This window comes from Balaenoptera musculus, chromosome 7, assembly GCF_009873245.2.
Source record: "Balaenoptera musculus isolate JJ_BM4_2016_0621 chromosome 7, mBalMus1.pri.v3, whole genome shotgun sequence".
NCBI lineage: Eukaryota > Metazoa > Chordata > Mammalia > Artiodactyla > Balaenopteridae > Balaenoptera > Balaenoptera musculus.
In genome coordinates this window covers 107,946,365-107,968,449 of record NC_045791.1, presented here as the reverse complement: position 1 = coordinate 107,968,449, position 22,085 = coordinate 107,946,365, and the positions used below count along the sequence as shown (strand labels likewise).

Below are 22,085 nucleotides of genomic sequence, written 5' to 3'. Positions count from 1 at the left end.
AGGAAATGAATCATTAGGGCGTGTCATTGCTGTCGGTGTACACTCCATTGAGTTCCATCCCTGTCATGCTTTTCCCTTTGAACTCTTCTTATTTTTTAAAAAATTTATTTGGCCGTGCCAGGTCTTAGTCGAAGCACACGGACTGACCAGGGATTGAACCCGGGCCCCCTGTATTGGGAACGTGGAGTCTTAACCACTGGACCACCAGGGAAGTCCCTGAACCCTTTTTAAAATATGAGCTGGGTTTGATGCCTTCACTGCTGGACAAGTTTCACTTATTTTTAACATTGGTTGTAAACCCAGCACAAAGCCCATTCTACCCACTCCAATAGCCAAAGTCATCCACATTCTGAGATGCATTTTTATGGCAGAGATATGGGTAGTTCCCTCATGCAACACACATTTATTGCACAAAGCTCTGGGGACTCAGAGACGAGTTTAGACACAGCCACTGCCTCAAGGAGCTCAGCGTGGCTGATGAAGGAAGGACAGGTGTTTCAGCTCAAGAAGAGCCCAGGCAGAAGCAGGGAGCTCTGAGAAGCGGAGACGGTCAAGTGAGTTCTGCAATTGGGCGCGGGGAAACCCAGAACTGACTGCACAACGGGCCGTAGGAGCGTCTCTGGGTCTTCCTTTGTATCCCATGGAGGGGGGAGGAGAGTGGGCAGGTGCACTAGGTGAGAGGGCGCTGGAGTAGCTTGGCCATGAAAAGCAATGAGAGCAAAGGCACAAGGCAGAGGTCGTTAAGTCCAGGCATGGCAGTAGGGATGGTTGGAAGACCAACTATGGGCTGCGGGGATCTGCAGACCAGACCCCTGGCGGGGAGGGTCCCAGGACTGAAACTGGGCTTGGCGGCTGTGGCCAGGTGACCGGAGACTACCTGAGGGGTGGGGTCTTGGTGACCACAAAGTAAATGATTTGGTGCATACCCCGTATGATGTGACTGCTCGACAGTCAGGCGAAGACCAAGGCAGGAATTGACCAGGCGCAAAATTGCCCTTTTCTTGGGAAATCAGAGCACAGCTTTTTTCAACGAAGTCTTTCTTCTGAATATTTGGTCCTCAAAAACACCTACAAATACCATAACTTTATATGCCAATTATTACCATTATCAATATCAAAATCAACATCAATAAAGGACTGGAAATCTTAACCAAGCTTCTTGGGAGTAGCCTAGAGAATATTCAGTAAAAGTAGAAAAGTCGTTCATGTTCAGACTAGTAGTGCCCAATTCTGGACGTGCGCAAGCCAAGGAAAACTAGTGTGACTAAGTTCTCCTCATCTTTACCTGACATCATCCAGGTGTGAGAGGGATGTTTCCCTTTTAAGAACAAACCCGTCACCCCTCCAGCTTTTCCGTTTAGGAATACCGAACCTGAGATTGAAGAGATGCCGGCCGCCATAACGCCACAGCCTCCGGGGCCTGGAGGTAAACTGGTTGCTGCAAAGCAAACCTTCAAAGGGGTCATTTGGGGACCTGGGCTTTGCTGCCTGACTCTTCCTCACCTTTAGGTCCCTGGAATTCCTTCTGTTCAACTGGGACAGTGGAGGGGTGCCCAGAAGGTTCTATGGGACCGGCCTGATGGTGCCTGTATCACCAACACTAATGTGCCACTAGCTGAGTCACTCCGCCACTTACTTGCAAGGGAGGTTGGAAAACACTTGAGCTGTTTGCTCAGGAAGAAAGTAGGTTTGGTGACCTAGCCAGTCCCATCCGAAGTAGTTTCCCCTTTTAAAGATTTACCTTCCTCTGACCCTCTGACTTTTGCTTTAACCTGGGCAGAGACCTCCAGATAGATCCAGCTGGATTCCTTCCCTACCTTCCCCCAAGCAAGCCACATGCAAAGGCCTCGGGGAAGGAGGCGGGGCTGTGAGTTGAACTCTGTCCTTCAAGATCTGTTGGAGGTCCCATCCCCCCAACCTGTGAATGTGACCTTATTTGGAAATAATGTCTTTGTAGAAGTAATCAAGTTAAGATGAGGTCACACTCAATTCAGGTGGGCCCTCATCCATGACTGGGGTCCTTAAGAAAAGAGAGGTTTGGATGCAGACACAGGGCAGACAGCCAAGTGATGCCTTGATCTTGGGACGTCTGGCCATCAGAACCTCAAGAAAATAAATTTGTTATTTTACACCACCCGGTATGTGGCACTTTGAGACAGCAGCTCTGGATTAAAACCTCCACTTCTGCCACTAGCCGTGCAAGTCAGTCAACTGCAAAATCGGTGTCAGGATATGGCTGGCGGGGCTGGAACTGAGAAGCACGGAGGGTACAGGTGCACCCCTGTATAACACGCCCCAGGCCCGTGGTGGGGAGGGGGTGAGCCCTTTGTGGTCCCTGTACTCTCAATGCTGCAGACACCCTGTTCCCCAGGTCTGGCCTGGCCTTGGGCTCACTGGTGCCTACTCAGCCTTTTGCCTTGGATTAAAGTTAACTTCTCAAGGGGGCTCTCCTTAGCCCCACTCCTCCCCACCACCTGCAGGTGGGGCTGGTCTCCATCAGTTGCCCACCTACCCTCATCCTGTTCTCTCCCTGGGCTTGGTCCAGAGGGCATGGTGAGCGCAGGGCCCGTGGGAGTCCAGCTTGTTGTAATCTGATGAAGATGCCCGGCACTGAGAAATGGCTCGGCCCTCAGCTGTGTATTGTGGGTTTGGGATTGGCCAATTCCAGGTACACAGGACCAAGAAAAAGGCAAGCCACCCACTTGCACCCTTTGGGTGCTCTAGGCAACACTGATTCCCATTAGTTAGTTGATGACTGAGATCCCTATATTCCAAGAACAATTAAATCAATAGCAAGAAAACAGATACGCGCTAAACCAATTGTCACACTGTCACCTAGGGGAGACCGGGTTGGGACGGAGCCATTGTTCTATGCACAGATACTTACACTAGGTTTTGTGTTTTATTAAAAGTCTGGGTGGGTACAGAAAAAAAACACACACACTTATGTTAAAATATCCAAAGAAAATTTACTGCAACTTCCGTAGAATTGAATTTGTGCTACAAGACATGTTGCATAGGAAACTATTTAAAGCCCCTGAGGAAAAATCTCAATATTTAAGGTGCGACTGGTTTTGTTTCTTCTTTGGGGAAGAGTGAGAGACGCTCTCTGGGAAGACTGAAGGCGGAGAGTGAAGAACCAGTACGTAAGGTGATTTCGTGTGATGATTTGGGGGAATTGTGTATCTTGGTTCTTGCAGCATAAAACATGTAGTGGTTTTTTTTTATCGTTGTTGTTGTTTTCTAGTCAGTTGGTCTTCCGTATTTGAATCAATAGATATATAAGAATGTTTTAGCCCAATAAGGGATTTACATTGATTATACTAAGTAATTAGCATGTTTCCAGAAAGCAGATTTAGAGAATGAGATGCCGGAACCCCAGATGGCCCAGCATCACTCATGTAAGCACAGCGCATATCCTGGCCCCTTCCTGGGGATCAGCTCTATTGATCTGCCAGTATTTCTTCATCCCTGTCCCTCACTCCCTTCCGAGATGCATCCACAACGCAATTGTAGAATTCAGCCCAGCAAGTTGATCTCCAACCATCAAGGTTATCAATGCAACAGTCCGCCAAGTCCCAGATTTTATGTGGGAAACATTTTCAGATGATATTCATCCTGCTCAGATAATCTTCATATTGTTTAAAAAAAAAAAAAAAAAGATTTCCTTATGCTATTTATTTCCAAGGAGAGATGGGCACACCAGGAGGGGAGAGGGGTTACATTTTAGGTGGAAAGAAGTAGAGAATTTGGCAAATGGCAGCGGGCACCTCTGGACGTCAGCGTAGGGTGTGCTTGTGGTGATGTTTTCTTCGTGCCCAGAGGAGAGGCTTCGAGCTCTGCAGCAAGCACTCCCCTGTCCCCGGGGAGAAGCAGGACCTCTCAGAGCTGCAGGGGCCACCTCTCTCCAAATGGCGTAGCTCTTTTGCAGGATTAAGGGCACACAGGCAGGGGCCATAGAGAATGCCACCTGCCCGCCGCCCTCTCATCTCAAGTGCACCCAAATTGCTCCTGTTGGATTTCACTCTTCCTGCTAAAGCTCAAAAAAGCTTCCCCTGTGCTGTGGCCGTTCCTTTACTGCAACACGAGGCCAAGGTACAGAAGGTAATAAAAATCACAGGGAATCGCAGGGCTAGGGCAGCCTCAGAAAGAACGGGCACGGACCACACTCATTTACTGAAACACCACGTTTCCTATTTGATTTCTTTTTTTTTTTTTTTACAAGTACAGAGGCAAAAAGGTCCAACATCTGAACGAGTGTCTTTCCGTGCTAAGTGTTGAAATGCAAAGAGAATCCGGCAATCAGAAATGCCCCCATGACCCTTAAATACATATATACATCTGTAACATAATTTAAAAAGGTCTTTATAGAACATAAAAACCTCAACAGTATCTGCCCCATGAAGTGTTTTCTTTCTTTTTTTTTTTTTTACCTTTACGGTCCGTTAAAAAATTAGATACCACCTTTCTCGTACGCGCCCCACCCCCCATACTTTAAAAAAAAAGTGATTTAAATTTAAATTTATACTTAACAAATAGAAAGCTATTTGATTGGCAACAACCTGCAGTAGAAATTCCCTTCAGGTCTCCCCCGTGACAGAGGAGGCGGGTGGAACATCGCGTGTGCTCGGTCCTGGGTGTGGATACAGCCAGGAGGGACCCTGGGTCTGTCTGAGCTGACCTTCCCTCCCTCCCCAGCTCTACGTGCCCGCCTGGGCATCCGGGGCAGACAGAGAGCATGCGCCCCGGAGCAGCCCTCTGGGAGGGCATCAGGAGGTCGGAGACCCGTTCAAATCACAAAGTCGTCGTGGTCCACGGGACTGAAAGCGGCCGCTCGCAGGATGTCCAGGGAGTTCACCAGGATCAGGGTCCCTGTGAGGTGTTTCCAGCGCTTGGTGATGGGGTTTTTCATCTTATCCAGGCCGATGTGCAGCTCCTGGATGACATCCCGGTAGCTGTCCCCGATCTGGTGGCTCCAGGTGAGTAGAAAGTCGTACGCGGGCTTCCACATGGCCTGGATAGTGGAGTTGTCCAAAACCAAAAGAGAGAGAAAAAATTGGGGGACACTGAGAGACTGGGTCTTAGAACCTCTCCTAGTACCAGCATCTCTGTTCATCACTTATGCTACTTTTTAAAGAGTGAAATGAACCCAAAGAAGCCGCCTCCGTCCCAGGCCAGCACATTTCAGAGGGAAGAACACACTTTGTGTGAGAGCAGGTGTATAGTACCAAGTAGTGACCGAACAAACAGAAAGGGTTTCTCTTTCCTTCCAACCTCCCATAGCACTTTCCATTTATTTAGAAACTCATCACATCCATAAAGGATGCCCTTATTCTTGCGACTTCTGCTTCTGAGGTCTTGCAAGCCTGCCTGTCTTTCCAGAAACTTAAAGTGACCACCACAAAACAAGTGAGAAAACAAAGACTCCCTGAGCAGGAGCCCAACCAGCCTTGGCCGAAGCTGACAACATACCAGGTATGCATTTCACACCGTGCAGGGCAGAGCCCCAGCCAGAACTGATCGCAAAGGGCTCCGTCAAGCATCATTGGGCTGAAGGTAATTCAAGATCAGGATCAGGGACGGATGGGCAGTTCCGAGGATGCCGTTCCAACGTCCCACTTGACGGGAGAGTGGCCTTGCCGCCGCCAAGGCCCGGCTCACAACTAAGGATCCCGAGGAGGATGAGACTTGCTCCCGCTCGGCGAGAGCCTACTACGTGCCAAGCACTTGCCTCCACATTTTACCTGTGTCGTCCTCGTAAAAATGCTTTACAGTAGACGTCGTCATCACTGCATCTTACAGGTGGAGGGAAGGGCACCCCACTCACCTCGCTGTCTACCACCCCGTTCCTGTCGCGGTGAGGAGACTCGTACGCGTCCATCTGTCGCTTGGACACCTTGGCGAGCTTCTCGGCCAGCTCCCTCCAGCGCTGGGCCACCTCGACCGCCGTGGTCAGGAGCACGAAGTCCTGGATGAGTCTGACCACCAGGCCCTGGCAGTCCATCTTCAGTAAGGCCTAAGGAGGAAGGAGCAGGCATGAGGCAGAACAGGCGTGAGGCAGGACAGAGGGCAGGCTCCGGTTTCATGGGAAGCCCGCACCGCAGAGACCACGAGCCAGTACCCTCAATGCGGCAAGGCCTGAGCGCCAGCACCGCCGGGACTCCCAGGTGCAGGAAAAACCACGATCTGTGGGAGGTACCGGGTCCCCCGCCCACAAATTCTCGTCCTCCTGGAACCTCCCAACGTGACCGAATGCCAAAGTAGGGATCTTTGCAGATGTAATTAGCTAACATGAGGCCCCACTGGACTAGGGTGGGCCCCTCATCCAATGACTGGTGTCCTCATAAAGAGAGAAACAGACATGCAGAGACAGAGAGAAGAAGTCCACGTAAGGATGGAGGCAGACGTGGGGTGATGTGGCCACGTCACTGGAGCCACCAGGAGCTGGGAGAGGGGCACGGGCCAGACCCCCGCAGAGCCTCGAGGAGGAGCCAGCCCTGCCGACACCTCCAGACCTGTCCCCGGATGAACCTCTGCGGCTCGGAGCCTCCCAGCTTGCGGTACTCTGTCGCGGCAGCCCCGGGACGCCGACAGGCAGGGTGCGTGGGATGACGGCTGTTCATCTGTTCCCTCCCCGGCTGGGGCACCTGGAGAGGTGATGCCCTTTGCCCAGACAGCCAGCTCGGCACGGCCTGGGGCTCAGAGCAGGACAAGCTGACGTCCACAGCGGGGGAGACCCAACGGGCAGAAGAGGTGCAGGTGAGGGCTCAGAACCAGGCCTCTCTGGTTCTGGAGACACACGAAGGCCTCGCGTGGAGGGGAGGCTAACAGGACCATCAGGAAAGTCTCCAGAATTGCTGGGACTCTGCTCCCTTGACAAAGCTGCGAGAGCCTTCTGGTGTCTCTAGGACGGGAATCACTGACTATGGAGGGACACAAACGCCCGTCAGCCGGGAAGGAGGCAACGGGCAGAGCCTTGCCCAAGCCCTGGCTCGGCCCGAACAGCACAGGCCCACCTTGGACTCGATCCCCCATCCAGGAAAGGGGCTGGTCAGTCAGGGGGGCTTCCAACACAGGGCTCGACATCCTGTGAGTTCTGTGTGGCCCCAGGCTGGAGGCTGTGTCACATGAGCGTTTCTGGCTTAAGGAAACACAAAGCCACATCAGTAGCACAAACCCGCAGGCCTCCTGTCCGCACGCATCACCCCAAGCTACGAGCTACACAGACGGCTGCTGGGTGTCGGGCTGCGGGTCCGGTGAGGCCGGTACAATGAGTGTGCAGCTCTGGGCGGCCAGGATGGAGCCCCAGGCAGGGGGAGAAGGCGCGGTGAGGACCAGCTCTCCTGGGCCATGGAAGGCGCGGCTCGCCCTGCTCTCATCCCCGGACCCTCTGCCGGACTACAGCCTGACACCTGCAGAAGCGACGGGGTCTGAGACCCCCTTGGGTCCTCAGACGTCGAGGATGCAACCAAAGAGATGCCGCTACCAGTCACCGGGCCCGGCCCTCTTTCTGTTCCTCTACGCTCTGTCCAAGCACCTGACGTCGCTTCAAGGCTCCGAAGAGAAAGTGTTAAAGACGGCAACCGATCGACCAGGCAGCCCCTCCCCAGCTGAGCCAAACACGCCGCTCACGCGCTCCCTTCAAACATTTCGTGAAGACGCAGGCGGCCTGGCATCTGTGCAGGATCAATCTGCGGGGCTGCTACTTGAGAGAACGCAGCTATTTTTGAGTATTCTCACCTACGTTTTATGTTTATTTGGGGGCAACTTAACAAATGAAGAAATGGTGACTTTTGGGGGAGTCCCTGAACGCAGAGCCTGATGCCCCAGCATCTCAATCTTTGCCTTTAAAACATAAGATCAATCGGAGGCCGTCCTGGGTCCGAGGGGGCTATAAAGGTGGGAAGAAAGAAGGGAGCTTGAGGACCACGTGGTCCTTTTCTGATTTTTGTTTTTGATTTTAAATAGACTACCTTCCCTGAGTGTTTCCAGTGAGCCGGGTGCAGGGCGCGTCTACCTCTCAGAACCCCCATGAAGGGAAGCCAAGCTCACCCCAATTTGCAGGTAAAATCGGAGGGAAAGGGAGGGGCTCCCAGACCTGGGGAGGGCCTCCAGGCAGCCTGTCCCCAGCTGCTACCCACCGTGTGGGTTGCACTGTGTCTGTTTTATAGACCCCGTAGATGCTAGGTGGCTTGTCCAGGGGTCCCACAGCTCGAGGGCACAGAAGTGGAGGCAGGTCCAGATTTCCCGGTGCTCAGGCCAATGGCCTTTCCAACTGTGTGGGCACCACGTGACATCAGGAACTGAGCACGAGACTTCATCTCAACGATTTACAGATTTCAGAAAATGGTCTCTGAACTTTGGTATCTTCAAGTGAAATTGTTTGAAAAAACTTAAATGTTTACTAGATTTGTGCTGCCGAAGATGTGAAGAGTATACAGGGATGTGTTTATGGTATGGGGGAGACGTGTGACAAATTGGTAGAATTCTGGATTTAAATTCTTTTGCTTGAATAAAAAACAACAACAAGGTCCTACTTATAGCACAGGAAACTATATTCAATATCCTGTGATAAACCATAATAGAAAAGAATATGAAAAACAATGTATGTATATGCATAACTGAGCCCTTTTGCTGTACAGCAGAAAGTAACACAACAATGTAATTCAACTCTACTTAAATAAAATAAATTAAAAAAAAAAAGTTAAGAAGAAATTCTTTTGGCGTGGCGTGGTTTGAGCCCAGACACACAGGAGACGCAGGGTGCCCTCCAGCCACGCCTGGTGTCCTGAGAAGGCGTCTGGCCAACCTCCCGTGACAATGGTCCCACCCAGGCTACCTCACGGTGTCCCAGCAGTGTCTGTGTGCTCAGCTGCCAGGCTCCGCAGGTGGCCTTGTTTTCCAGGTAACAGAACACTTCAGAGTCGCCTGCTTCTGATTCCGGTATCCCTGGCGGGGGCGATCAAAGCTGCTCTCTCCCAGGGCACTGGGTGCAGGCACAAAGGTCCTGAGAAACTCAAACCCTCTCTCTGGCCCCGAGCGGTCACAGCTGGGGCAGAGCGCTGCCCACACCACCGCCAAGGGGTAGTTCATGCATTTATTTTTTCTGAACGGCACATTTTGGGTGCCCACCAAGTCTCAGCAATAGAAAACTTCTCAGTGGCAGGGATATGGTGCTGGAATCCTTTCCCTGAAGCACACACAGCAGTATACACAGGTGATACCAGAAATAAAGCACAAGGCTGGTTCCAGCTGGACTCCCTCGAGCTGGAGTGACCCATGACTTCAGTCAGGGTGGCCAAGTCTGTTCCAAGGGCAAGACAGGACCTATTTTTGGCTTTGCGGGCATGGCGTCTCTGCCTCAGCCACTCGACTCTGCCAGTGGGGCGTGAGAACAGCACGACAACAACTTGAACGAGTGGGCAGGGCTGCGTTCCAGTAAAATTTCATTTACAGAAGCAGGTGGCCCGCGGGCCACTGTGTCAACCCCTGTTTGAAGAGACATTCTTATGAAAATACAATGAAACATCCCTTTGCTGTATGTCCACCCCAGTCATGCTCCCATTCCTGAGATGTTAGAACACCAGAGGGCAGTCACCATGGCAACGCTGCTCCTCCCTGTATCCGCAGCCTTGGGCTTTGGGACCACCCGGCAGGAAGTCCCCAGGCACCTCCCTAAGTGCACAGCAGGTAGTTACTGTGTCCTGTTCTGGGGGTTAAAGAGCTTTTCCTCCTGATTCAGAGTCTCGCCCCACACCGTCCTCTCCAGCCCTAGCTCTCCCCGATCTCAACATCCCCCTTTATTTCCATTAGTTTTCAAGGTTCTCGGTGTTGATTTCACCCCACACCTCACTCCTAAAGCAACCACCCACCTTGACTTATATCCCACAGTAACTTTCCCTTTTTCAGAGAAACTTCTCCGAGAGCCCAGAGCACCCTTCCTTCCTTCCTTCCTTCCTCCCTTCCTTCCTTCCTTCCTTCCTTCCTTCCTCCCTCCCTTCCTTCTTTCCCTCCCTCCTGGCCAGGAGGACACTGCGCCTCTCGTAATCCCCAAAGTCGGGAACAATCTCTTACACTGAAAGTGTGTCGTTGAATGAAAACACTTCCAGTTCTCAGAGAGCTGGGTTCCTCAGGGTTCTCTCTGCCACCCCCCACACACACACACACACACACACACACACACACACACACACACACACAAGCACACGAGATGGCCATCACCCCAATCCACGCAGTTCTACAGCATGAACCAAATCCTTCTCTCTACTCAGTGCTGAGTGTTGTCATTAAGTCCTGGTACAAACACATAGCAATGTCTTCCACTTGGGCTTTCGACCACACTCAGAAAACCCTTCCCCAAACCCACAAAGTGTATCAGAAGCAACATTAATGCCCTAAAAACAGAGGAACATACTCTGTCGTTTCTTGCCTTCATGAAACAGAACAAAAACCGACATCGAAACCCAAGGCTCAGAGAGGTGAGGGGAGTGTGTACACACCAGCAGGGCCGTCCAGTCTGGTCGCTGCAGTGATAGCTCTCGACACCAGCAGGGCTGTTAAAGCATCCCCTGTCATTCTCAGGCCTTGCATGCCCCGAAGTGACACCCACTGCCACGCGCCAACGCTGGCTCCTCCCGTGTCTGGAGGGCTCCTACAGCTCGCAGCATGTTGTCATGGAACGCACAGGGACAAGCGTGCAGAGCCACAGGGCCGGGACCCGGCTCGGAGCAGCGGTGGTAACGGTGAGACCAGGCGCCACTGCCCTACCGGAGACCGAGGACCAGAGCACCTGCCCAGCTGGGGGGCCCGCAGGCTCCACGCAGACACAGACAGAGCCGCCTGTACATGCTCTCCAGGCGTGTACAGAATGCAGAATATGGACAGTGCAGGGCAAACGCAGGGGACTGAGGAATATCCGCAGTGTCTACACTGCAGACCGCTAACACAGGCTGCCTCTGGGAGACGGGCCGGGGGCCTTCTCTGCTGCTGTTCCTCAGGACTGCCAAATAGCAACGCAAAAAGCAGCATCTGCTGTTTTTACAAACAGAAAAGTCAATGAGGATGATCTTCATTCTGGAAAAAAGCAAAACCTGGGGTGAGCCACAGCAGCGGGGCAGACCCCAGGACCCCAGAGGCTCTGACGATCAGCACCGATGTGCACGTGGCCTGGGAACTGCCCCTCTCGGCCACGCCGCAACCCAGACCCAGGGCCATTGGCCATCCAATCCCCACCCGCCAGGGCAGGATGGAAAAAAACCCAGGGCTACTGCACAGGGCGCCCTCTTGCTAAGGTCGGCCAGGTCTGAAGGCAGATGGGGGTAAAAAGCCAAGGGATCTAGGCACAAGCGTGTGAGGGGCTCCCCGCCTCACAGCACTTCCGTTTGACCTGTACTTTTTATCTCTGATCTCTGCTAAAAATGACCCGCCCACTCATTGCCTTAACAAGAGGACAATCAGGGATGTGTGTAAAAATTAGATCCTCCACCTCCAGGTGTCCTGGTATTCTGAAAGAATGACACTCAGGGGGGCGGGGGGGAGGGGGAGACTGGCTGTCACCTGAGTGGCTCTGAGACTAGAAGGCAGCAAGGAGCAACACACCTGGGTAGATCCCCAAGGAGCAGGACACACCTGATCCCCAAGGAGCAGGGACACACCTGGATCCCCAAGGAGCAGGGACACACCTGGATCCCCAAGGAGCAGGGACACACCTGATTCCCAAGGAGCAGGGACACACCTGGATCCCCAAGGAGTAGGGACACACCTGGGTAGATCCCCAAGGCACAGGGACACACCTGGATCCACGTGGCTCCCCTTCACATCCCCTAAAATAACACACCCCTCCCCAATGCCCACGGAATAAAGCACAAGCATTATCCAGCCCAGGTGGCTGTGGGCCTCCCTCCCATCCCCCCATGTATCATCAACTTGATTCAGCCCAGCCTCCGGCCTCTCGCAGCCTCTGGTTCTACCCCATCCCCTGTTCCTCCGCACCCTTGGCCCTTGCCCATACTGTGCTTTCAACCCGACAGCCCCTCCCTGTTGGATGGGATTCTGCACATCCCCCCTGAGTCAGGGGGGATGTTTGCCTTTCCCTGGTCCACCCACGCCAAGGGGATCTTTTCTTCGGGGCCCATTACGAGTCTGTCTTGCACTCCTGTGGTTGTTCACTCCGCATGTCCCTCAGGGAAAGGCCCAGCACCCAGCATCCCCACTAAGCACACAAACAGGCACCCAAGAAATGCTGAAAGAGTATGGAGTGCAAACACCTGCCCCTGGCTGGCCGCGACGGCTCTTCCGAGCTGTTAGAAGTTGCAGCCATCTACCCACCACCAGTTCTCGCGGGCCTGTTTCTGACAACAGAATTTGACTTCAAAAGCTCTTCAAATAGGTGGTGCCCATTCCAACCCACAAGTCCCCCCAGCTAAGAGATCCCCAGGGGTTCATTCAATGCCCTCTAATGCCTGGGGACTCTGGGAGCTCTGTCCACCCTGGTCACTCTCCTTGGGGTCAGCCCAGCATCATGCCTCCCCCCATTTTCATTATAGTCGGCGGCGGGGGGGCATCATCGGTGTTGGATGGCCATCCTCTGTCACAGACATGCATGGCTTCTACTGGAGAGCTGGGCGGACCGGGCACAGAGGGGCATTTTCCACGGTGGTCACACCATGCAGGTAAGCAAGGGCAGCAGAGGCACAGCGGGAGGTCATACGGTTACACAAGATGCCTCTGGACCAGCTCTGAGATTGAAAATACGCACTAAAACAACAGGAAGAGGGAACGGAACCAGAGAGCAGAAACACGTCTGACCTCACGAGGCTGCGTCCAGATCAGATTCTTAGCCTGCATCCATTCATTCGTTCACTCATCAACTACCTGGTTGTTTCCTACGTGCCAGCGTCCTTTCCCTCGTGGAGTTCATATCCAGTTAGGGTAATGACAAGAGCCATGAATACAAGTAAGCAAGACCATTTCAGATTCGAGAAAGCACTGTGAAGACAATGATACAATAACACAGAGGGATCAGTGACCCAGAGACACAAGGTTGCTTTATCCAGGGCTGCAGGAAAGGTCTGACAAGAGGACATTTGAGCTGGAATCTGAAGGACGATAAAAAGCCACGACGTGAAACTGGGGGAAGACAATTCCAGGCAGAGGGAACAGCAGGTGCAAAGGCCTGGGGCAGGGCAGCTGGGTGTGTCCGAGATACAGAGAAAAGGCCAGAATGGCCGGTGTGCAGGGGCAGGTAGGGGCCCCCCGGGGTGTGATAGGCGGGGCTGGGTCTTACAGGGCCTGTGGGGCAGAGGAAGGGGCCGGACCTCGTGCAGAGGGCAGTGGAGGGATGGACACCTCAGTCCTTGATTCCTTTCTCCTTCCCATCTCCCCGCAAATTTACCATCCAAAACCTTCACCACTTCTAATTCGTTCAATCGCTGCTTCCAAACCAAGGAGCCATACGAAACAGAAAACTACCTTCAAAATGAGAGGGGTGGGGAAGAGGTGATTGGCTGTGACAGGGCTGGAGAGGGGGTGGGTTAAATCAGTGGTTGAGGCCATAGGAAGCTTGACTGCTCAGTGATTTGTTACATCCCTCGAAATAAAACACCTGGTTTCCAGTGACTCCTGAGACACGCTGGGATAAATCAGCCTGTGGTTTCTAGAAGTCTGGCCAACCATTCAAATCTGCCAGCCCACAAGATGAAGAGATAGGAGAGGAGTGGGGGAAATGTTGCAAAACCAGTTTCACTTCTGTACCGCAAATCTAACCTAACCTGTCTTGGGGCCAAGTTCCTGCCAAGGTCAAGGTTCATTTCCTCCTCTCTGGGAGTCCTGGTGGGTGTGGGGCTGGCGGGGGGCGGGGGCCAGGGAGAGGGACTTGGGACGCACACAGACCCCCGTCCTCACACACACTAACCCAAGGAAGCCACCTGAAAAACCTGCTCTCAGAGAAAGTTCTCCAAGTTGAATAAAAAAAGATGAAAAGAAATGAGGAGGAAATGGAAGTGAGAGTCACCTCTGTCCAGGGCGGGAGGACAGACGTGCGTCCTGCACGTCTGCCGGTTCCAGGTGGGCGTTTTCTAGCTGTGACGAAGGAACGGTCAATACCCTTTATGTTCCATGAACGCACATCATTCCACCATCGACGGAGGACCCCAGTTGGACGCTCACCCCGCCCACTGTGCGAGGTCCGTCCACGAGGGCACCGGGCAGCTGGGGCTGGAAGCAAGCTCTGGGAATTGATCTCACAGGTGGGCCGGCGAGGCAAGCCCCTGAAGGGAGGGTCCTGGGTCCCCGCTGTGCAGGAGCCCCATCCAGCTCGGGGGGGAGCTTCCTCTGCTGCCCATCCCCACTCCCGCCTCACCCCCCCCATTGCCATGACAACCGGCTTCCTCCCCCCCCTCCCCCAACCGAAGCTGCCATCGGCGACCCATCAGCGATGGATGCCCCCAACGACCCCCCGGTTGCCACCTCCAGTTCCCGCCTCCCTTCTCTGGGCAATGTCAGGTTCTCATCTTGCTCCACGCATCTGGCACTTTCTAGTATCTTGGGGCCACCGACAAGGGGTCTTTCTTCTTGCCCCGATCCCTTGCCGGGCTGCAATGCATACTCCCTGCGGCAGGGGCCATGCCACCGTGGACCGTATCCCTTCTGTCCCCCCAGCCCCACGGGGCAGCCCAGGACGTTCATGCAACGATGACCCTCAGCTGTACAGCTCTGGCCACGCGTGCGTCCTCGCTCACGCAGACACGCCTGGCCCATCCGTTCCAACAGGCGTTCACTCAGAATGGCAAGTGCTGGGGGGAAGGAGGGGAGTTGAAGTGGCAGAAATTCAGGGGCGCTGGGAGTCACACCTTACAGAGATTAGGAGGCGAAAAGGACCGTGTGGAGTCGGTGGAACATGAGAGAAAAGCCTATGACCGAGTCCCGGGGGTTTCCCATGGGAACAAAAACTAGGGGACGTGTCCACATCATGAGGACCAGGAAGAGACCTGAGTCGGCTTCTATCATAGAAAGAAGTCGACAGAGAATGTCCGGCACAGATCTGACCAGGGATGCCCAAGGACATTAGGCTTCTCCCAGGTAACTCCTCCAAGGCCACCACAACTGAACTGGCAGTTAGAGTGGACCGCCTGCGGGCGGCATGACCAGCGCAGAGCGCAAGCCTGTTGGAGGCCGTGATCGGGCCCAGAAAGCTTCCCATTTGGCTTGTGGGCCGGCTGTGCCCAGCAGTGGGACTCTTAACTCCCCCTTCTTTACTTCTTAGGGTCCAAGTTCCCAATTGTGCTGGCAAAACAGAGGCCGTCCTCACCCCAACTCAAACACACACAAGAAGGAGGAAGAGGAAATGACACAGAGAGAGGGGAGAACCTTCAAGTAAGGCCTGGAGAGAAAAATTCACAGCAAGATAAAGTCAGACTTTGGGGCGGTGGTTCATCAAACTTTCGAGTCACAGATCCCGCTGGGAATCTGATGAAAGGATGGATCTTGTCCCAAGAGATCTAAACAGGGGCGGGTGGAGCACAGGGCCCCCTTGCGTCCCCGACCGGGCAGGCAGAAATGCATTCTGGACCTCCAGAGGAGCTCACAAATTCAGCAGGAAGAGACCTGAACGACCCTCGCCGCAGTGGCTCCGAGCTGTTTGGGGGTCCCTACCGGTCCCACGTCAATGCCTATCCCCAGGTGTGTGTGAGTTTCAGGGAGCAGAACGGGGGCCCAGACACCGGTCCACGGACTCCCGACACCACACCCGTTCCCACACGTGCAAGGGGAGAGGCTGAGGCTGGACCGAGCCCCATCCTCCGCGCATCCGAGCCCCACCGGGCGCTTACCATCATGAGCTCCTTCTGGAAGGACTTCCGGTCTTTGCTCTCCGTGCTGTTACAATCCTCCTTCAGCTTCTCCAGGACGGACGCCACCCGCTCGGGCTCGCTGTCCAGCTCGGCCCGGCAGAAGAAGGTGAGCGGCAGGTTCCCGTAGCCCAGGGCGTTGGCGAAGGAGCGCCAGCTACTGATGTTCTCCATGAGCAGCGTGCGGACGGAGGCGTAGATGTAGGTGAGGAACTTGCACGGGCGCAGGATCTGTTCCAGCAGCACCGCCGTGCTCAGCTCGGGCCCGGACAGGAGGCTGGGCCGCGCCTTGCCCACCACCAGCACGTTCTTGGCGTGCACGAGGCCGACCCTGCCCTGGTGGTAGCCGATGTACCACTCCTTGGTCCACAGCTGCCCCTTCAGCCGGATCTTCTCCTCGCTGAGCAGGGCGATGGCGTCCCCCTTCTTGTACTCCAGCAGGTAGTGGTTCTTGCTCTGCCGCACCACCGTCTTGAGTAACCTGCCGAACTTGAGGCTGGACACAGGGCGGTCCTGAAAAGTCGGGTACTTGGTGGTGGCAGCAAACGGGGACAGGATGATCTTCCCGACCTCGTTCTTCTTGAGGAACCGTCTCTGCCCGGACGGCTTGATGGCACTTTTCGGGGGTGGCTGTGGGGTCTGGACGCAAAACTGGGTCAGGATGGCCTCCTGGTCGTCTTTCACCTGGACCCTCAAGGTGAAGTCGGAGAGCTCGCTGGCGTTGTGGCAGCTGATGGGGAAGATGAGGCGGCTCACCTTGCCCAGCTTCACCTGGAACCCTCTCACGGCCTTGGCCTGCTCACTGGCTTTGACCTCGTAGTTGGTCATGTTGGAAAACATGCAGACTCGGAGATCCTGGGGCCTAGACAAGATGAACTGGTGCTTGCCCCAGAGCTGCAGTGCCACTGGGGCCGGGCTAGGGGCCTGGCGGGTGACCTCGCTGACCAGCAGGGTCTTGGGGGCACAGTCATGCCCGAAAATGGTCACCACCGTCTTGAAGGATGGGTGGATGTGTTTGGGGCCATAGAGACCCACGGTGACTTTTTTATTGATGAAGTCCCAGACCGTGGAAGGGTAGAGGATGTTCGGGCCGTGGGCAACGATGGCCAGGTACATACAGGGCTCCAGGTTGTCCAGCTGGACCCGGACCGTGTCCCCGTAGCTGTAGGTGAGTGGGATGGGGACAAAGGGCCCCTCCTTTGAGTCGCTCCTCAGGCACTGGAGGCCCACTGTGCTTTTGCTGAAAATGTCACCTTTCACCTCAGCTGAAACCTTCATCTCCAAGACGATGTGGGTTTTCACCTCCAGGGTGCTCAGCTTCACCTCCAGCACCGGGCTGACGCAGCTGCACCTGTCGCTGTTGAGCTCCAGCGGGGGGTCCAGCAGAGCCTTCATGGAGATCTGCTGCGTCTCCCCTGGGGCCACGTGGCCTTCGGGCACGTGGATGCTGATGTTGGTGTCGGGAAGCTGCACGGCGCCCCCCGAACTCTCCAGCTTGCACACGATGTTCGTCTCCACCGCTTGGGTCTGGCCCCACCCGGGACTTTGGCCCAGCAAGTCCAGGTCGTGGCAGGACCGGGCCAGCTTCCGGTGGCTCAGCCAGGCAGCCCGGAAGTCCTCCCGGCTCTGGAACTGCTCGGGGGCCGGCGATTTCAAGCCCGTAAAAAAGCCCAAGGACGCGGGAGTGTCGGACTTGGCTTGGAGGACGGAGAGTTCCGAGAGGCTGTAGGAACGCTTGCTCCGGAAGAAAGGGTTGTCCCGCCTGACCGTCAGCTCCGCGTGAAGGCGGCTGGTAGCCGGCAGCTCGTCGAAGATGTTGCCGGCGCTGTTGGTCATCGCTGGGCTGGACTCGGTGAACGAAGATGTGCCCGTGTCGAAGAGGAGCAAGTCCACGGTGCTTTTGGGAGTCGGTAGGTCCGCGCTGGGCATGGCTGGCACGTTCCCATTGAGAAACGGGTTTGTCTGGACACCGTTCCAGAAAGGATTATTACTGTAGGTTTTGCTTGACTCCCTCCTGTCATCTGTCCATCCTCCGAGCAAATCTAACTCCTTGGCTACTTCGTCCGGGCTGTCTGGAAGATTGTCGATCATCCCGCTGTCACTTAAGGTGGAGTTCCGGTAGTTTAAGGGCTGCACGTAAGAAGAAGGGATGTAGCCCATCTCTGTGGTGTTGTGTGCGTACCACCACTCCCCGCCTGACGTATCCAGGACGTAGAGGTGGTCGCCCTTGGAGAACTTGAGGGTGGTGAAGTTGGTTGGGCAGTAGTCCTTGATTGCGATCACTTCCTTTGCATTTCCAAAGGGCGTGGGATTGTCTACGAGCAAGGCACTGGGAGAAGGCACTGCGTAAAACACAAAGGACAGGAGGTGAGGGCGGGCCCTCAGGGCGAGGCAGAGCAGCGTCAACACCAGGGAGAAGAGAGGTCTGGAAAACCATCACCCCCGACATGGAGACAATGAGTCCGGCAAGTAAACGACATACACAAACCAAAGTAAAATCTGGTGGGTGATTCACCTGGCCGACAGCCTAAATCGAGCATTGTCTCCCCAGATTCTATCCCATCCCAACGCGCAGTCTGAGTCAGGTGGAAAGGCCACAGAGAGTCTCTCCACCATCCACAGAAACATGAATCAGCATAATGGAATTATCAATATGTCCCAGGTTTTGAATATCTCATTTTGACCCAACTTTTCTTTACTTTTACCGGGACTGCTGCTAGGTCGAAAGAGAAGCTGAATGTGATTTACTTAGAAAACACAGTGATGCTGAGTTAAGTGACCCACTGCATGTAACCAGGGACAGGAAAAGACCCGCAACAGAATCTCTCGGTGTCTGAGAGCTGATTCCATGTCCTGCCTTCAGCATAAAATACATAATAAACCAAGGGGAAGGTTCCCTTGACTATCAGGCCTGTTTCCTAGTTTCCAAGTTGAACCCGTTCTTCATCAAACAGTTTATATGAAATAAGATTTTTGAGGTTGGTCTCTTTCAACCTCTTTTAAACGATCATTCAGAACAACATGGAAATGGTCTCTCTGTCATCCCTTGAAAATCAAAGGTTTAGGTCTGGTCGTAATTCACATTCTTTTTGAACAACTCTTTAAGCAGTCTGAAAAATCCCAACACTTTAAACCGTGACTCAAGCTAATTTATGGTTCTTGGCTTCAACTGTGTGTTACCAAGGTAAACAGCAATTGGAACAGCAAAAAAAAAAAAATAAAAAGTCATCTAAACAAGTAGGGTGTGTTTTGAAAAATAACAGATAATTAGAAACCTAAGTGTTTTCTCTCCCTCCCATACATAACAAAGTACATATACTCAGAGGATGAAGAAACTTCTTTCTGATGGAAATAAGCCCATATATTTCTCTCCAACCCCCCCATCCCAACTGTCCCTTGTTTTATGGAGTTTGCTGCCTTCCTGTAACAAACAAATGAAAGTAAACTTTTTTTAGTTGCTTATGTAAACAAGCAAAGAAAGGACTACATTTTTAGTGGAACTACACCTACATCTTGTCTAATGCATGATTAAGTCAACAGACATCCTATTCTATCAAATTGGCCCTCCCCCCCCCCCAAAAATCATTTGCCAGTTTCCCTTTCCTTTAAAAGGAAATAGCGAGGGGACTTCCCTGGCAGTCCAGTGGTTAAGACTTCGCCTTCTAATGCAGGGGTTGTGGGTTTGATCCCTGGTGGGGGAGCTAAGATCCCACACACACACAAAAAACTCCAAACATAAAACAGAAGCAATATTGTAACAAATTCAATAAAGACTTAAAAAAATAAAAAAGGTCCACATTAAAAAAAAAAATCTTTAAAAATAAATAAATAAAAGGAAATAATGAAAATTAAATTCCATGTCCTCAGCAAAGTCTCAGGCAATAAAGTAGGAAGCTTCTATTTATTTACAGTAACTAAATTACAGAGATATGCTTATTAGCAGGGTGTGAATCTGGGCCTTGAAGGCTGTCACCTACCACCCTGTCTGGGGTGTCGGGGAGAAGCTGGTACGGGGATCACCAGACCTGGGCTTTGAATCTACACCCTTAGCAGCGGTGTGATCTCCGGAGCCTGACATTCTTCACGATGGATGAACCACCTTTCCTCGATGGGCTCTGGTGAGGATTAAGCAAGATGATGGTGATGAAGTGATTAGCATAATAATGCTTAGTACAAGGTAAAGACTCACAAAATGTTATGTTTAAATAGACATCTCCGGCCCCCTCCTAATTTAATTTTTCTCCATAGCATTCATCATTAACCAATATAAAATGTACCATACGTATTTATGTTGGTTTTGTCGGGGAGGGCTCCATCGCCCCACTAGGGTGTAAGCTCTGTTAGGCTATGTTTTGCTCGCAGTGGTGTCCTTGGAACAGGGCCTGTGTCACATAGCAGGTGCCCAATAAACATACGTGGAATGAATGCTCATCCTGTAAGCTTACAACAGAGACGCCATACCCATGTTATTGGGACAAGGTGTTGTCCAAAGGCTAAGTTAGAATCCCCCTGGGCTGTGCCCTTCTGCTATAAAATCACACCAGAGAGCAATCACTTAACACTGAAGGGGGGCAGTGAATAAAAACAGCCAAGTCAAAGATAATGGCTTCGAGGGGAGGTGGAAGAAGGCAGATGGGTCAGCTGGGGTCAGGGGATAATATAAGATTTTCCCTCCCACTTTGTTTTCCAGTCACAGGCTCCAGTTTCCTTGACACATCTAATGAAAATGTCACATAAAAATTAAAACTAAATGAAAATCAAAGAAAGCTGGCCAGCTACTAAAATCTTGTTAGAATTCCTCAAAAGTTATATCCCTATTGTGTTCGTCCAGAATAATTCCCTTACAGTAACATTTTTAAAATTAAAAACCAAAGCTATTAGGCAGGCTGTGTACATAACTTGAGAAAACGTATCAGTGCAAATGATCACTTTAGTCTTCTTACCAGACGGGAGAATAAAAATGGTTTTACTCAAAATTCCAAGCACTCTCCTTAGGAGAGGAGCAGTAATAGATATTTCACTCAAGGATGAGGCTTGTCTGATGGGAGACGGTGCCCCTTCCTGTCGGGCCCCTGTGGAAGTGGACCGCGGGTGTGAGCTCTCTTCCAAGACCCGGCCCTCTATCAGACAAGGGCCACCGACACCTGGGGTGTACACAAGGCTGGGGCTTCCATCCAATCAAATGCAGGAAAATCCGTATCGAATTCCATCTTAATGAATTCTGGAGAGTGTTGCCCAGATTCCCAGGTACCTTGATTTTAATACAAAAAAAATATCCCTGGGTGTCAGGAGGTTCAGTTCACTGAATAATACATTTCCTACCCTCTGCCTCGGTTCTTATGCAGGAAAAACATTCATTAGGGCAGAAGATTCTGCAGCAGATATTCTGGCTGGAATAGATTCCCACCTTGAAGCCAGTTCTACCATCGGCATGTGTGGGGAGCAGCTGGGCCGAAATGCTGCCTGGGCCACAGGCTGCCCCTCGGGAGTGGAGTCAGGGGGTCTCCCCCCCCCCCCCGCTAACCAGCCCCTCCCCACATCCCCAGCTGTCTCGCCTGCCTTCCTCCCCCAGCTGCAGTGTTCCTCCCACATCAGCAGCGGCATCATCATTATCTTTTAAAATTCAGCTCTCTGCCCCTCGTTTCAAAATCCCAGCCCAAACTGCACGACTTGAGCTCCCAGTTTCCCGCTTCAACCATGACTAGCTGGGTTACAAAGTAAGAAAACAATGCCCATTACCAGACCATGAAAAAGAAATGGCGTGATTACGTATAGCAACACCCAACAGGTCCGCTGCTCTTATTAATAAAACCTCATGATTCCCTTGCTAGCCTTTTCTTTAAAAGAACATTTTAAGCACTGCTCAGGGCCACAAGCATAAAGGACAGACAGGAAGAAGAGGAAGTTGAGGGTAACTGGAAGAGAGAAGAAGAAAGGCAGAAACAGGCACATTATGATTTTAGCACATCGGGGTGGTGCATCATGATTTTATCTGGGAGGCAGCAGATTAGTTCCAGAAATATTTATTTAGCACCGATATTGTGCCAGGGGCTAACGACACAAAGGTAAAGCGAAAGCTCTTGCCGTTGATCTCTGTGGGCAGCGCAATGGATCATTTCAACAGAATTCGGTAAACGTGGTGGGAAAGTCAACTGACGGTGGTGATGGTGACGAGGACGATGAAGTACAAGATGCCAGGACGCTCACGGGAGACACCGACCATGGCCGGTGAGGGCAGGA

At 52.7% G+C, this 22,085-nt stretch overlaps 1 protein-coding gene and 1 long non-coding RNA gene across 6 annotated transcripts in view; one reads left to right on the top strand and one right to left on the bottom strand.

Annotated features, from left to right (window-relative positions):
* Positions 1-3,168: 3,168 nt before the first annotated feature.
* Positions 3,169-22,085, bottom strand: part of SH3BP4 (SH3 domain binding protein 4) — a 92,013-nt gene continuing 73,096 nt past the window's right edge. For 4 of the 5 annotated variants that reach the window (XM_036857987.1, XM_036857986.1, XM_036857985.1 and 1 more), the window contains 3 exons: positions 15,828-18,187; positions 5,828-6,016; positions 3,169-5,014 (listed from right to left, as the gene is read on the bottom strand). In XM_036857987.1, coding sequence (XP_036713882.1) covers positions 4,790-5,014; positions 5,828-6,016; positions 15,828-18,187 — 2,774 coding nt within the window. In that variant the 3' untranslated portion in view covers positions 3,169-4,789. Of the gene's footprint in view, positions 5,015-5,827; positions 6,017-11,037; positions 11,074-15,827; positions 18,188-22,085 lie in introns of those variants that run through there. The other variant, XM_036857989.1, reaches the window with a different exon arrangement.
* LOC118898068 lies at positions 4,909-8,596 on the top strand. The gene is made up of 3 exons (XR_005020614.1): positions 4,909-4,979; positions 7,969-8,064; positions 8,172-8,596. It is a non-coding gene; the product is annotated as an uncharacterized LOC118898068 (long non-coding RNA).